Here is a 15,187-nt window from a genome sequence, read left to right as displayed (position 1 = left end):
AAAAAAAAAAAAAAAAGAATACAATTCAGTGGCATTAAGGACATTCACAGCTACCATCACTACTATCCAGAACTTATTTATCATCCCAAATAGAAACTCTGTACCCATTAAGCAATAACTCCATTTTTCCCTCCCCCAACCCCTGATAATCGCTACTCTACTTTCTATCTCTAGGAATTTGCCTAGTCTAGGTACCTCATGTAAGTCATACAATATGTGGGCTTTTGTATCTGGGATGTTTCACTAAGCATAATGTTTTTAAAGTTCATTCAAGTTTTAGAATGTATCAGAATTTCTTTCCTTTTTATAACTGAACGATATTCCATTGTGTGTCTGTGTATATGTGTGTGTCTATATAAACACATACACACACACACACACACACACACACACACCCCACTTTGTTTATCCAATTCATCTGTTTTTTTGTTTTTGTTTTTTTCTTTAAGTTCTGTTATACTTGATACATTTATCTGTTGATGGATACCTTGGGTGCTTCCACCTTTTGGCTGTTGTGAATAGTGCTACTGTGAACATGGGTGCACAAGTGTCTGTTCAAGTCCCCTACTTTCATTTCTTTTGGTTGTATACCCAGAAGTGGAATGACTGGATCGTATTATTTTTGTTTAATTTTTTAAGGAATTGTGTGTCGCCATCGTTGTTGTTGAGTTGGAGTCCCGCTCTGTCGCCCAGACTAGAGTGCAGTGGCAGGCTCACGGCCACCCCAACATTGACCTGCTGGGCTCCGGTGATCCTTCACCTCAGCCTTCCAAGTACCTGGAACTACAGGCGGGCGCTACCACGCCCGGCTAACTTTTTGATTTTTATTGTAGAGACGAGGTCTCACCATGTTGCCCAGGCTGGTCTCAGACCCGTAGGCTCAGGCAATCCACTCGCCTTCCAAAGTGCTGGGATTACAGGCTTGAGTCACCGGACCCGGCCGGAATTGTGGTCATCTAAAAAATATATATTTGGCCGGGCTCAGTGGTTCGGCTTGTAATCCCAAGCACCTTGGGAGGCTGAGGTGAGTGGATTGTCTGAGCCTGTGGGTTCAAGACCATCCCAGGCAACTTGGCAAGACCTCGTCTCTATAATTAAAAAAAAAAATTAGCCGGGTGTTGTAGCACACGCCTGTAGTTCTGGCTACTTGGAAGGCTGAGATGGAAGGATCACTGGAGCCAGCAGGTCGAGGCTGGGGTGGCTGTGAGTGTGCCACTGCACTCCAGCCTAGGCGACAGTGAGACTCTGACCCAAAAAAAAAAAAAGAAAAAGAGAGAAGATGATCGTGAGTTTAGCAAGAGTCATTGATCGGTGACCTTTTAGGAGAGGCCTAAAGAGAAAGTGGTAAAGAGAAAGCATTGATAACAGTGAATTTAGACAGCTAGTGCAGTTTTATCTGGAAGAAGCAGAGAAATGAGTTGATAACTACAGTCTAGGAAGATTTCTTTAGGGAAATATGCAGTTTTTAAAATGCTGATAGGAACGACTGAGCAGGGCAGAAAAATGAATTATTTGTGCTAATAGAGGCTGCCAAAACCACACATTCATTTCCTTATTTCTAAATATATGGTTGTCTTGTCTCTTTATTTCAACTAATATACTGAGAGTTTTATTTTCACTTGAGTTTGTATTGCTACTCATCTATCTTTCTGATATACTGTTGTTTTGTTTCTTTAATTCTCTTTCTCAAGGTCTTCATCCTTCTGTACAATGAAACCATACATATACTTTAAAGGGGGGAAAAAATAACTGTGGTTCACTGAGCATCGTAACAAGTTCATTCTAAAATGGTCAAATGCACCAGCAGTATGTGATAATTTCCCCCAGTCTCTTTAATAAGTTATGTTGTCAGGCTTTTTGATTATATTAAAAGTGGTCTTTTAGTATAATTATAATTTGCCTTTATTTTGTTATGAGTCAAATTGAGAGTTATTTATTTATTTATTTATTTATTTTTGAGTTGGAATCTCACTCTGTAACCCAGACTGGAGTGCAGTGGCCACTCCTGGCCACCGCAGCCTCAACCTGCTGGGCTCTGGCGACCCTTCCGCCTCAGCCTTCCAAGTAGCCGGAATCACAGGCATGCGCTACCACACCCGGCTGATTTTTTTTTATTTATTGTAGAGATGAGGTCTCGCTACCCAGGCAGGTCTCGAACCCGCAGGCTCAGGCAATCCACTCACCTCAGCCTCCCAAAGGCGCGGGATTACAGGCTGAGCCACCGAGCCCGGCTGAGAGTTTTTATCAAGAAGCAATGTTGGATTTTATTAGATACTTTTCCTGCATTTATTGAGATAATCATGTGGTTCTTGATTTTATATCTATTTATGTAGTGGATTACATTTATTGATTTGCACATGTTGAATCACTTTTGCATCTCAGGAATGAAGTCCACCTGATCATAATAAAGAATCTTTGTACTGTGTTGTTGGATGCAATTTGCTAGTATCTTGTTGATATTTTTTTGTCTATGCTTAACAGTGAAATTGGCCTGACGTTTCATTTTTAGTTGGGTCTTTGCATTTTGGGGGATCAGGATGACACTGGCTTTATAGAGTGAGTTAGAGAGGATTCCTTCCTTCTTGACTGCTTGAAAAACTTTCAGTAGATTGCTATCCGCTCTTCCTTGTATACGTGGTAGAATTCAGCTAAGAAACCATCTGATCCGGGGCTTTTTTTTTTTTTTTTTTTGCCCACAGGGAATGACATTTGAACAGTGCTGGAAGATAGCTGTTACTTTTTCTCTTTCTTTCAGTTTTGTCTTCTTTTTTCTTCTTAATTGTGGTAAAATATATATAACAGAAAATTTACCATTTTAAACTTTTTTTTTTTTTTAGTTGGGATCTCACTCTGTCACCTAGGCTAGAGTGCAATGGCATGATTACAGCTCACCGCAGCCCCTAACTCTTGGGTTCAGGCAATCCTCCCACTTCAGCCTCTCCAGTAACTGTGACTGTGTCTAATTTTAAAAATTTTTTTGTAGAGACAAAATCTTGCTATGTTACCCAGATTGTTGAACTCCTGGGTTCATGCAGTCCTCTCACCTCAGCCTCCCAAAGTGCTGTGATTACTGCACTTTGAGCCACTGCACTTGGCCTTTACCCATTTTAAATGTATAATTCAGTCGTATTAAGTACATTCACAATGTTGTACAACTAACACCATATCCATTTCTAGAACTCACTCATCATCCCAAACAGAAACTCTGTATTCGTTAAACATTCCTTCCCCCAGCCCCTGGTAACTTCTGTTCTACTTTCTGCTGCTATGAATTCATCTGTTCTGGATACCTCATGAAAGAGAAATCATGCAATATTTGGTCTTTTGTGTCTGGGTTGTTTCATTTAGCATAATCTTTTGCAGGTTCATCCGTGTTGTGGCTTTATCTGCACTTCATTTTTTCTTATGGATGTATAATATTCCACTGTATGAACAGACTACATTTTGCTTATCCATTCATCTGTTGATGAACATTTGAGTTATTTCTTCTTTTGCCTATTGTGAACATTGCTACTGTGAGCATTGGTGTACAGTTGTTTGAGTACAATTGTGTACGTTGGTTTGAGTGTACAATTGGTGTACAATTGTTTGAGTACAATTGTGTACGTTGGTTTTGTACGTCAGTTCTTTTGGGATATATACCTAGGAGCGGAATTGCTGAATCAGATGAGAAGTCTGTGTTTAACTTTTTGAAGATTTTTCTTGATTCTTAAGAACTTTTTATAAACCAGGATTGTCCCATTAGCCATAAGTTTCAAGAATTTTCTCTGTTATTTGTCCTTTTTTTTTTTTTTTAATCAGGTTCCTAGTGCTGGAAATGTCATTTATCTTTTGACTTCCTGTTTGTTGTTGTTGCTATTATTGATGTGCAAGTTTTTTGCTTTGTTTTTCACCTTTGCATAGTGGAATTTATATCTTTTCTTGCTTTTGGATTTTGCTTCCTTGTTTCATAGTTAGAGAAGTCTTTTTCCATACCTAGGTTATAATCCACCATGTTTCCTTCTAGTGCTTGTGCTTGTATAGTTTCTATTTTCTATTTTTTTTTTTCAGTCAGAGTCTCACTGTCATCCAGGCTGGAGTGCAATGGCATGCTCATGGCCACCGCAGCCTTGACCTGCTGGGCTCAGGAGATCCTACCTCCTCAGCCTTCCAAGTAGCTGGAACCAAGGCAAGCGCCACCATGTCTGGCTAATTTTTTGATTTATTGAAGAGACAAGGTCTCACCAAGTTGCCCAGGCTGATCTCGAACCCCTGGGTTTAGGAAATCCTCTCAGCTCTGCTTCCAAAGTGCTGGGATTACAGACGTGAGCCACCACGCCTAGCTCTCTATTTTCTTTTTTAATATTTTAAAAATATATTTTAGAGCTATAGAGACGAGGCTTGCTATGTTGCCCAGGTTGGTCTCAAATTCCTGGGCTCAGCAATCCTCCCATCTCAGTCTCCCAAAGTGCTAGGATTACAGGCATGAGCCACCACACCCAACCTTGATTTCTATTTTCTTTTAACATTAAAACTCCACTTGGGGTTTATTCTGGTATATAATAACATAATGTTTGGATCCAATTGTATCTTTTTGCAGTGATTATCTGGCTGCCCCAAGGTTATTTATTTAAAAAATTATCCTTCTTTGAGATATCACCTTTATAGTATATTCAACTTCCACATAAACTTCAGTCTATTTCTGGACTTTCAATTGTGTTTCGTTGGTTTATCTCTCTAGAATCCAGTATTTATTCATCCAACAATCCATTATCAAAAGCCTACTGTCTGCTAGGGGTTGGCTTCAGTGGTTAGTGAAGAAGGCATTATTTCTACCTTCAGGGAGATTCAGGAGCGAGAAAATAAACAGAACAACAGATGAGTAAGTAAATGAAAATCGAGTTACAACTAATAAAAGTATGATGAAGACAGGGTGCAAGAGATGGGAGAGAGAATAAAGGTGTCTTAGGGTTTACTGGACTGAGCGCTTTTTTAAAGTAGGAGTTTTCATCTGAGACCTGAAGAATGAGAAAAACAGCATACAAAGCACCCAGGACAGGAGTCCTGATAGATGGAAGAACCAGATGAGAGGTCTAAGATGGAGAAGCCCTAGATTTATTTTAGGTGCTCAAAGGAGGCCTGTGGCTTGGTACACAGGGAGGAAAGAGGAGAGTGCTCGGTTTGAAGATGCATTGCACTTGGTTGACACAGAGTGACAACAAAGACAAGCAGTGACCTACTTTGCCAAGAATTTTGTGAGCCGTGGCAATGAGTTGGAATTAGTTCTAGGTGCAGTTAGGAAGTCAGTGAAAAATTTAAACAGAGATTTTAATTTGGATTGGCATCAGCATCATGTGGTAGGAAGTGTTAAAAATTTGGATGCTTTATTAATATAAAATGTCCAGAATAGGCAAATTCATAGAGACAGAATCTGTGGTTCTCTGCCAGTAATAGTTGCCAGGGACTAGAGGGAATAGGAAATGAGGATGACTCATAATGGGTATGGACTTTTTATCTGGAGTAATAAAAATATTCTCAAAATAGACAGTGGTGATGGTCATACAACATTGGGAATGTACTACAAACCACTGAATTATGGTTTTGGGGGGTTTTTTTGAGTCAGAGTCTCACTGTGTCCCAAAGCTGGAGTGCAGTAGCACACTCATGACTCCTGCAGCCTCAACCTGCTGGGTCAGACAATCCTTCCACCTCAGCATTTTTTTATTTGTTGTAGAGTTAAGGTCTCACCAAGTTGCCCGGGCTGGTCTCAAACCCCTGGGCTCAAGCAGTGCTCTCGCCTCTGCCTCCCAAAGTACGGGGATTCAAGGCATGAGCCACCATGCCTGACTTGAGTTATGCATTTTATTTTATTTTATTTTTATTTGTTTTTGAGTCAGGGTCTCGCTCTGTCACCCATGCTGGAGGGCAGTGGCATGATCACGGCTCACTGCAGCTTGACCTCCTGGGCTCAGGCAACCCTTCTGCCCCAGCCTCCTGAGTAGCTGGGACTAGAGGTACACACCACCATGCTGGGCTAATTTTTAACATTTTTTTGTAGAGACAAAATCTCATTATGTTGTCCAGGCTGTTCATTGCTTGAACTCCTGAGCTCAAGCAATCCTCCCGCCTCAGCCTTCCAAAGTGCTGAGGTAACAGGTGTGAGTCCACTGTGCATAGTCTCTGAATTATGCATGTTTAAATGATCTAAGAGGGGAATTTTATGTTATGTGGATTTTTCCTCAATTTAAAAGTATGTCTATTCTTTAATATGCATAGGTAGATATGCATACACATGCATATACCCACCTTAACCCTGCACCTGTAGATTTTAGTTCTGTTTGAGATGCTGCTTGGATATTTGTATTTTAACAGGTATCCTGGATGATTCTGGTCTGTTTCTAAATTGAGAACCCCTGGCTTCTTCTGTTTGCCTACTCTTTTCTGGCACCATAGGAGTTCTTACTATATCTGTGCTTTCATGTACTTTTTAGAAGTTGAATAATATTTGAGACTTATATAAGCCATTCACTTTTATGGTTATTATCTTCATTTTGTCTCCCTGTTCTACTTTAGGAGTTTTTATTTCTCATAGAAGAGAATAACTTGTATTTACTTCTTTCTTATTTTTCAGACTTGGAATCCAGACGTGAGAAGTTTCAACACAAAGATATTTTTGAAATAAGGTCATTCCATTGGGAGATAATGAAAAGCTTTAAATGCTGCGATCCTGAGGGCTCCAGTTTTAGAGATAACTGGGACTACGAAGGCCGGTTTGAGAGACAACAAGTAAATCAGGAATGCTGTTTCAAGCAAGTGAAAATCACCTGTGAAAACATGCCCGCTTTCAAGCACCGCACATCTCACCCTCTGCACCAGGGCACTGAGACTGGTGAGAAACTGATAGAATGTCGTGAATGCGGGAAAGCATTTAGCCGTGGCTCACACCTCATTCAACATCAGAAGACTCACACTGGCGAAAAACCCTTTGAATGTAAGGAATGTGGAAAGGCCTTCAGTCGTGCCTCACACCTTGTTCAGCATCAGAGAATCCATACAGGTGAGAAACCATATGACTGTAAGGAGTGTGGGAAGGCTTTTGGTCGTACTTCAGAACTCGTTCTACATCAGAGACTTCATACTGGCGTCAAACCCTATGAATGTAAAGAATGTGGAAAGACCTTTAGGCAGCATTCACAACTTATTCTGCATCAAAGAACTCACACAGGTGAGAAACCCTATGTCTGTAAAGACTGTGGGAAGGCTTTCATTCGTGGCTCACAACTGACTGTTCATCGGAGAATTCATACAGGTGCTAGACCCTATCAGTGTAAAGAATGTGGGAAAGCCTTCAGACAGCATTCGCAGCTCACTGTACATCAGCGAATTCATACTGGTGAGAAGCCCTATGAATGTAAGGAATGTGGAAAGGGCTTTATTCATAGTTCAGAAGTTACTCGACATCAAAGAATTCATTCTGGGGAGAAACCCTATGAATGTAAGGAATGTGGGAAGGCCTTTAGACAGCATGCGCAGCTCACTCGGCATCAGAGAGTTCACACTGGTGACAGGCCCTATGAATGTAAGGACTGTGGGAAGGCATTTAGTCGTAGTTCATACCTTATTCAGCATCAGAGAATTCATACAGGTGACAAACCCTATGAATGTAAGGAATGTGGGAAAGCCTTTATTCGTGTTTCACAACTGACTCATCATCAGCGAATTCATACTTGTGAGAAACCATATGAGTGCAGGGAATGTGGGATGGCCTTTATTCGTAGTTCACAACTTACTGAACATCAGAGAATTCATCCTGGTATCAAACCTTATGAATGTAGAGAGTGTGGCCAGGCCTTTATTCTTGGCTCACAGCTCATTGAACACTACAGAATTCATACTGGTTAGAAAGCCTCGGATGTTAGGGATGTAGAAAAGCCTTTATGTGGAGTTCACATCTGGCTCAATACTAGATAATTTTTAATGTAATGTAATTATTGTCAGAAAACCCTCATTTGTCACCTTCATTATGGAACATCAGAAAACTCATACCAGAAGAAAATTCAATAAATGTGGGGATTCTTTTAGCCTCAATGTAGAAAAGCCTTCTTTTCTCAAAGTATGTTAAATTTCTGAGTCTCCCTAATGGAAAATGACCCTATTAAAATATTTTGTGAATGTGCCTTTTGCCATGGCATAGCCTTACTTAACATTGTCTCATTTATAATGACTCCTGACTGTATAGCAAAGGGCAATCTCTCTGTCCCTCAGCTTACTTACAATTTGTAAGTGATGATAAGTATACCTACCTAATAAAATTCTTATGAGGACTAAATCATATATTTGATATAAAGCTTTGGGAAAAATATCTGGCATATATATATATACTCAAAACATATTAGCTATTGCCATTAATTTTATTATCAGTATCATTGTTAAGGAGTTCATGTGAGAAGAGGGCCTTATAAATATATTGAATATCTAAAAGCCTTTATAGTTACTCGTTATGGTAATTTATTTTGACAAACAGTAGGAATGAAGGGGTGAGGTCTTCATTCAAAAGGTTAGAAATTCAGAAAATTAGAAATTAACAGAAGAGTAGTCAAGAGAAATCTGCCCATTTTATTTTATTTTATTTGAGTAGGAGTCTCACTCTGTTGCCCAGGCTGGAGTACAATAGAACACTCACAGCCACCGCAGCCTCGGCCTGTTGGGTTCAGGCGATCCTTCTGCCTCAGCCTTCCAAGTAGCTGGAACTACAGGTGCATGCCACCATGCTCAGCTAATTTTTTGATTTATTATAGAGGTGAGGTCTCGCTAAGTCACCCAGGCTGGTCTCAAACCCCTGGACTCAGGCAATCCTCCACCTCTGCCTCCCAAAGTGCTGAGATTACAGGTGTGAGCCACCATGTCCTGCTAAAATCCGCCCATTTTCAAAAACCCCCTCTATTTTTTTTTTTTTTTTAGTTGGAGTCTCACTCTGTCACCCAGACTGGAGTGCAATGGCCGCTCCAGGCCACCGCAGCCTCAACCTGCTGGGCTCCGGCAATCCTTCCGCCTCAGCCTTCCAAGTAGCTGGAACTACAGGCACGCGCTACCACGCCCAGCTAATTTTTGATTTGTTGTAGAGATGAGGTCTCATCAAGTTGCCTAGGCAGGTCTCAAACCCGTGGGCTCAGGCAATCCACTCACCTCGGCCTCCCAAAGTGCTGGGATTACAGGCTGAGCCACCGAGCCCAGCCAAAAAACCCCTCTAACTATAACTTAGTTTAAAGAGAAATCAAAGCTAAAATTACAAACTAGAAATAAGTATGGCTGGGTGCAGTGGCTTATGCCTGTAATCTTAGCACTTTGGAAGGTCGAGGCAGGAGGATTATTTGAGTCCAGGAGTTTGAGACCAGTTTGGGCAACAATAAGATCTGAGACCTCATTCTACAAAAAAATCAAAAAAATTAGCCAGGCATGGTGTTGCTCCTAGTTCCAGCTACTTGGGAGGCTGAGGTGGGGGAATTACTTTAGCCCAGGAGTTGGAGACTGCAGTGAACCTTGATCATGCCACCACACTCCAATCTGGACAAGGGAGTGAGACTCTAACTCAGAAAATAAAAATTAAAAAAAAAGAAATGAATGAGCATACTCTATATGTCAAAACCAGTTTAATGAAGCTGAAACTACTCCTGTCAGAACCCAAGGGTTGAGAATAGGAGCTTTGTTCTCCACATGCAGACCTCCCTACACCAAGTCTTTGCAGTCATACACTAAGCATATTAAATAAGTAGTCAACTCTAAAAGTTAGTGATAAATTACAACAAACCCATCAGCAGTAAGACTGATATTTTAAAATAAAAGAAAAAAATACAATGAAAAGCAAAATAGACTTACTCTGAAGTTTGTTTATTTAACAGTATAATAAAATAGACTATTTACAGTATGATCTAGAAAAAAATATGAATGAGGAAGTGGTAACAACTATTTGTAATAGCTTACTATGCATGGCTTGAACATATTTGAAAATCTAGAAAGAATGAATTTTTACAAAAATATCAAAATATTTTTATAAAATCAAGGAGATGTGGAATGCCTGGATAAATCAATGATTATAGGAGGTCATAAAAAGTCACTAAAGCTCTTTCCTCTTAAAGGAAGCACTTTAACCTACAAAAATTTCAAGGAAGAAATGATCCCTAAGAGAAGCTTGCCAGTTCATTTTCTGAGCTAAATGAAATTCTGATTAAAGAAAAAAAAAAACCTAAAGAATAGCTCCGGAAAAAAATTATAGAGCATTGTCATTTGTGAAGATATACATAAAGTACTGCTTATTTAATCCAATGCTATTAAAATTAAGCCAATTTAAAATGAAACGTGTGGAACTTCTCTCTTCTGGATTTATTATTATCTCAGAGTTTTGATACTGTAACCCCATGAGATCACATGATGGAGAAAAAAAGCCCTTAGCCCTTGGGGTAACCAGCCAATGTCTGGTGCAAAGGGCCAGTTGTACTTTGATACCTGCCATCTTGTCAGTCATTCTGAGGGTTTGGTTTAAACACCTGCATTTTCTGCATACGCTATTGCCTGCAAAAGATTAGAAAACAATATTCTAGGCCAGGCGAGGTGCCTAGAATCCCAACACTTTGGGAGGCCGAGACGAGGATTGCCTGAGCCCTCAGGTTCAAGACCAGCCTGGGCAACATGGTGAGACCGCGTCTCTATAATAAATCAAAAAATTACCCGGGCGTGGTAGCACATGCCCGTAGTTCCAGCTAACTTGGAAGGCTGAGGTGGAAGGATCGCCTGAGCCCAATAGGTTGAGGCTGCGGTGGCCAGGAGCCTGCCACTGTGCTCCAGCCTGGGTGACAGAGTGAGACGCCGACTCAAAAAAAAAAAGAAAGCAATGTTCTATTAATCATTTTTCTTTAAGTGGTTTAGTGATTAAAATGTATATTTGGAGGGACCCAAAGCTGTGACATCAGAAATTGTCACTTTGAATAATCAAAGCACATGCATAGGAAAAATGTTAAAGTTACAGTTTGGTAGAAGGACATAAGCAATCATCATACTACCTGTGGTTCTTTCTCACACAGCTACCCTTTATGGAACAATCACGGATATCAAGTTTTTGTATATACTTCTTGAGTTTTAACTTGTATAAGCATAGACACATACATAACATACTCTTTATAAAAAATTTTTTATGCAAGTGATAGCAGATTCCTAATATTTGTTTTCACATGTGCATACATCTTGAAGATTATACCATAACAATACACATATAGCTTCTTAATTTTTTTCTTATTTTGCCTCATTCTGTTTAAACAACTGTTTAGTATTCCATGATGTGTTTAATAATTTACTTAACCCTATCAGTTGAGGATTTTTAAAATTATTTTTTGCTTTCAAATAATCCTATAATAAATTTCTCCTTTGCACATAAATTATTTTGTACATGTGTGAAATATACTTAAGATGAACTTCTCGAAGTAGAAATGCTAGATCAAAATGTAAATTTTGAAAATTTTCTAAAAACAACTTTCTATTATGAAAAATTTGAATATATACAAAGATATATAGACTCTTACAGTGGCCCCATCACCAGCTTCAATAATTATCAACTAGCCGGGCATGGTGGCTCATGCCTGTAATCCCAGCACTTTGGGAGGCAGAGGTGAGAGGATTGCCTGAGACCAAGGGTTTGAGACCAGCCTGGGCAACTTGGAAAGACCTCGACTCTACAGTAAATCAAAAAATCAGCCAGACATGGCGGTGCACCCCGTAGTTCGAACTACTTGGAAAACTGAGGTGGAAGGATCGCCTGAGCCCAGTAGGTTGAGACTGCAGTGGCCATGAGCATGCCACTGCATTCCAGCCTAGGCAACAGAGTAAGACTCCAGTAAATTATTATTATTATTATTATCAGCTCATGGCCAATTTAGTTTTGTCTGTATTCCCACCCACTTGTCTCACCTCCATGTTACTTTTAAAGTAAATACCAAATATTTCATCCATAAACATTTCGGTATGTAGCTCTAAAATGTATTACAACTATAGAAAAGATTTTCTCACCTTAAAAAAAAAATCAATACTGCTTTAATGTCATTTCATAGGTGAGTGTTCAAATTTCTATTTGTTTCATAAATGTCAATTTTTACAAAAATTATAAGGATGCAAATTATGTCCACAAATTGTAGTTGATTGTTATGTCTCTTAAGTCTCAATCTAGGCATTTTCTTCCTCATCCTTTTCTTTTCTTGCAACTAGTTTTTTGAAGAAACTGTTATTTGCCTCATAATGCTTCTCAGAGTCTGGTTTTTGCTGGCTGCATCTCCATGGTATAGTTTAACATGCTCCTCTGTTGGTATTTCCTGTAAATTGGTAGTTGAAATTAGAGGCTTGCCAGGCGCAGTGGCTCAAGCATGTCATCCCAGCATCATGGGAGGCTGAGGTGAGTGGATTGCCTGAGCCCGCGGGTTTGAGACCAGCCCGGGCAACTTGGCGAGACCTTGTCTCTACAATAAATCAAAAAATTAGCTGAGCGTGGGGCACATACCCGTAGTTCCAGGTACTTGGAAGGCTGAGGCAGAAGGATCGCCTGAGCCCAGTAGGTCAAGGCTGTAGTGGCCATGAGCATGCCACTGCACTCTAGCTGGGCGACAGAGTGAGACTCCAACTCAAAAAAAAAAGAAATTAGAGGCGTAATCAGATTGATATTCATTTTGGGGGACAGGGTTAGGTTTATTTATAAATGGTCAGTACTAGGAGAAATAATAGGTGTCCTTTTTATGATGTTGGCAACCATTGATGTTCAATTGATAAATCTATTCATTAGGGGTTGTAAAATGGTGATATTCTATTAAAATTCAATATTATTTTTTGCTCTTTCAAACAATCCTATAATGTTTTTTCCTATTATTTATTCTTTTTTAGCTAGAATAATATCCTTTTATGAAGAAAAACTTCCCTTCAACTATCATTTAGTTACCCAATGTTACAATAAGGGAAAGCCAGATAAGTGCTTCTTTTTTTTTTCTCTACTGGTTTTCAAAATAATGAGTTGGTTCCCAAAATTCTGCCATGATAGCCAATGAAGTCAGTTGTAGGGGTGTATCATACTTAAATGTGTTTAAATCCATCTAAGTTCTACCCTCAGTGATGCTCAAATTGTTCCATGTTTGGTGTGTGGAAGCTTCTTCCAGTTGGCCAGTTTGACCTGACCGCAGTGGTTGTTGATCATTTGTTTGCTCTCTGCTACAAGATGTTCCACCTAACCTTGTTCTTTTCCTGTCTCCCACTCTGAAGTAGCCGTTTTCCAAGGAGGCCTCTTCCCTTGTAGGGTTTTGATACTTTCCCAAAGAGTATTTGGAAACTAGGAGCGCTATCTGCTCCTGGTTGGCTATTTGTTTTTTTTAAATTGGAGAATAGAGTTTATTTAGAAAGTAAATTAGGGAGAGAGAGAGAAGATTCACCTCCCAAGGTAGGGGAGGGAGCCAAAGCTTAGAATAACATGGCTGCCATAGAGCCAAGAGCCACATGGCCAGACCTGAGCTTTGCAAAGCAATGGCCAGCCATTCTTTGGTGTAGAGACATTTTAAGCCATTTTGCAGACATTGCTCAGGTGCCTCCAGGAAGATTGTGCATCTGTGCATCTACTTAGAAGAGATTCTGCTTTTTTTTTTCCTTCCTTTCTCCTTCCTTTCTTTCTTCTTTTTTTCTTCCCTTCCTCCTTCCTTCCTTCCTCACTTTGCTCCTCCCTCCCTCCCTTTTTTCCATCAGGCTCCATCCTTCTGTCCATCCTTTTATCCTTCATTCTCCTTCCTTCATACTTCCCCCATCCTTCCCTTAAAAAAAGAAGAAGAGAGTCTGAAGCACCACATTCATCTAACACAGAGGGACACATTTATTTTGAAAGTAAATCATTGAATAGGTGAAAAATGGAAGAGTCACCTTTGTTTTCATGTGCATTTCTTTGACAGTGTTTAATCTAGATGATCGTCTGTTGACAGGCGAGTATCTGTTGACCACTGGTATCACTTTTAGCACAGTGCCGACAGCATAGTAGGTGCTCAATAAATATTTATTAATTGAATAAACGAATTGTATATTAATATCCTTCGTTCATTTAATATTGGAGTGGTCATGCTTTTCTTACTTAAAAGAGATATTTTTGAGAGGATTAAATGTATATCAGTTTCCTAGCACAGTGCCTGATGCTCAATAGGTTTTAGTTCCCTTTTTTGTTATTTGCATGTGGTCATTTATGTCTCTGATGGGTGGCTTTTTCTTTCTACTTTAAGAGATAAGGATATGAAATTGAGACTTAAAGAGGTTAAATGGCTTGTCCAAGGCCTCTCAAGTAGAGAATCCTTATTTAAAGGACAAGAGCTGGCCGGGCATGGTGGCTCACATCTGTGATCCCAGCACTTTGGGAGGCAAGAGGATTGCCTAAGCCCAGGGGTTCGAGACCAACCTGGGCAACTTGGCAAGACCTTGCCTCTACAATAAATCAAGAAAAGTGGGGGAAGGGGCGGTGGGATTGGCAGTTGAGGGAAACTGCCAGGGGAGGGAGGGGCACATCTCATTAACAAGGGCACTTGCATAATGAACATTTGTATACCTAACCCTGAAGTATACCCTACATCTTTAAAATAAAAAAAGAATAAAGAAAAAAAAAATAGCGAGGTGTGGTGGCACACACCTGTACTTCCAGCTACTTGGAAGGCTGAGGCAGAAGGATCACCTGAGCCCTGCAGGTCAAGGCTGCAGTTCTGTGAGCACGCCACTGCATACCAGCCTGGGCAACAGAGTGAGACTCCAACTCAAACAAAATTTTAAAAATTAAAAATAAAGGACAAGCCGGGCTCGGTGGCTCAGCCTGTAATCCCGCGCCTTTGGGAGGCTGAGGTGAGTGAATTGCCTGAGCCCGCGGGTTCGAGACCCGCCTGGGCAGGCAAGACCTCATCTCTACAATAAAATCAAAAAATTAGCCGGGCGTGGTAGCACGTGCCTGTAATCCCGGCTACTCGGAAGCCTGAGGCAGAAGGATCGCCGGAGCCCAGCAGGTCGAGGCTGCGGTGGCCGGGAGCGGCCACTGCACTCCAGTCTGGGCGACAGAGTGAGACTCCAACTCACAAAAAAAAGAGGAATGAAGTTACTGATTGACAAGCTGCAATATGGATGAGTTTGAAAACATTATGACTCTTTGCCACATCTCCTGCCA

The 15,187-nt window shown here is 40.4% G+C and overlaps 1 protein-coding gene across 2 annotated transcripts in view; it reads left to right on the top strand.

Moving 5' to 3' along the window:
• ZNF565 (zinc finger protein 565) overlaps positions 1-8,067 on the top strand; it is a 34,939-nt gene extending 26,872 nt beyond the window's left edge. For both annotated transcript variants that reach the window (XM_021706762.1, XM_008073668.2), the window contains exon 4: positions 6,611-8,067. In XM_021706762.1, the coding sequence (XP_021562437.1) occupies positions 6,682-7,881 (1,200 nt within the window). In that variant the 5' untranslated portion in view covers positions 6,611-6,681 and the 3' untranslated portion in view covers positions 7,882-8,067. The remainder of the gene's footprint in view (positions 1-6,610) is intronic.
• The last annotated feature ends 7,120 nt before the right edge of the window (positions 8,068-15,187 follow it).

The sequence above is a fragment of the Carlito syrichta genome, unplaced genomic scaffold (genome assembly GCF_000164805.1).
Source record: "Carlito syrichta isolate Samal-C Ts95f unplaced genomic scaffold, Tarsius_syrichta-2.0.1 Scaffold315987, whole genome shotgun sequence".
Classification (NCBI taxonomy): Eukaryota; Metazoa; Chordata; class Mammalia; order Primates; family Tarsiidae; genus Carlito; species Carlito syrichta.
Note: the sequence above shows the minus strand (reverse complement) of the source record. Positions and strands in the feature narration are given on the sequence as shown.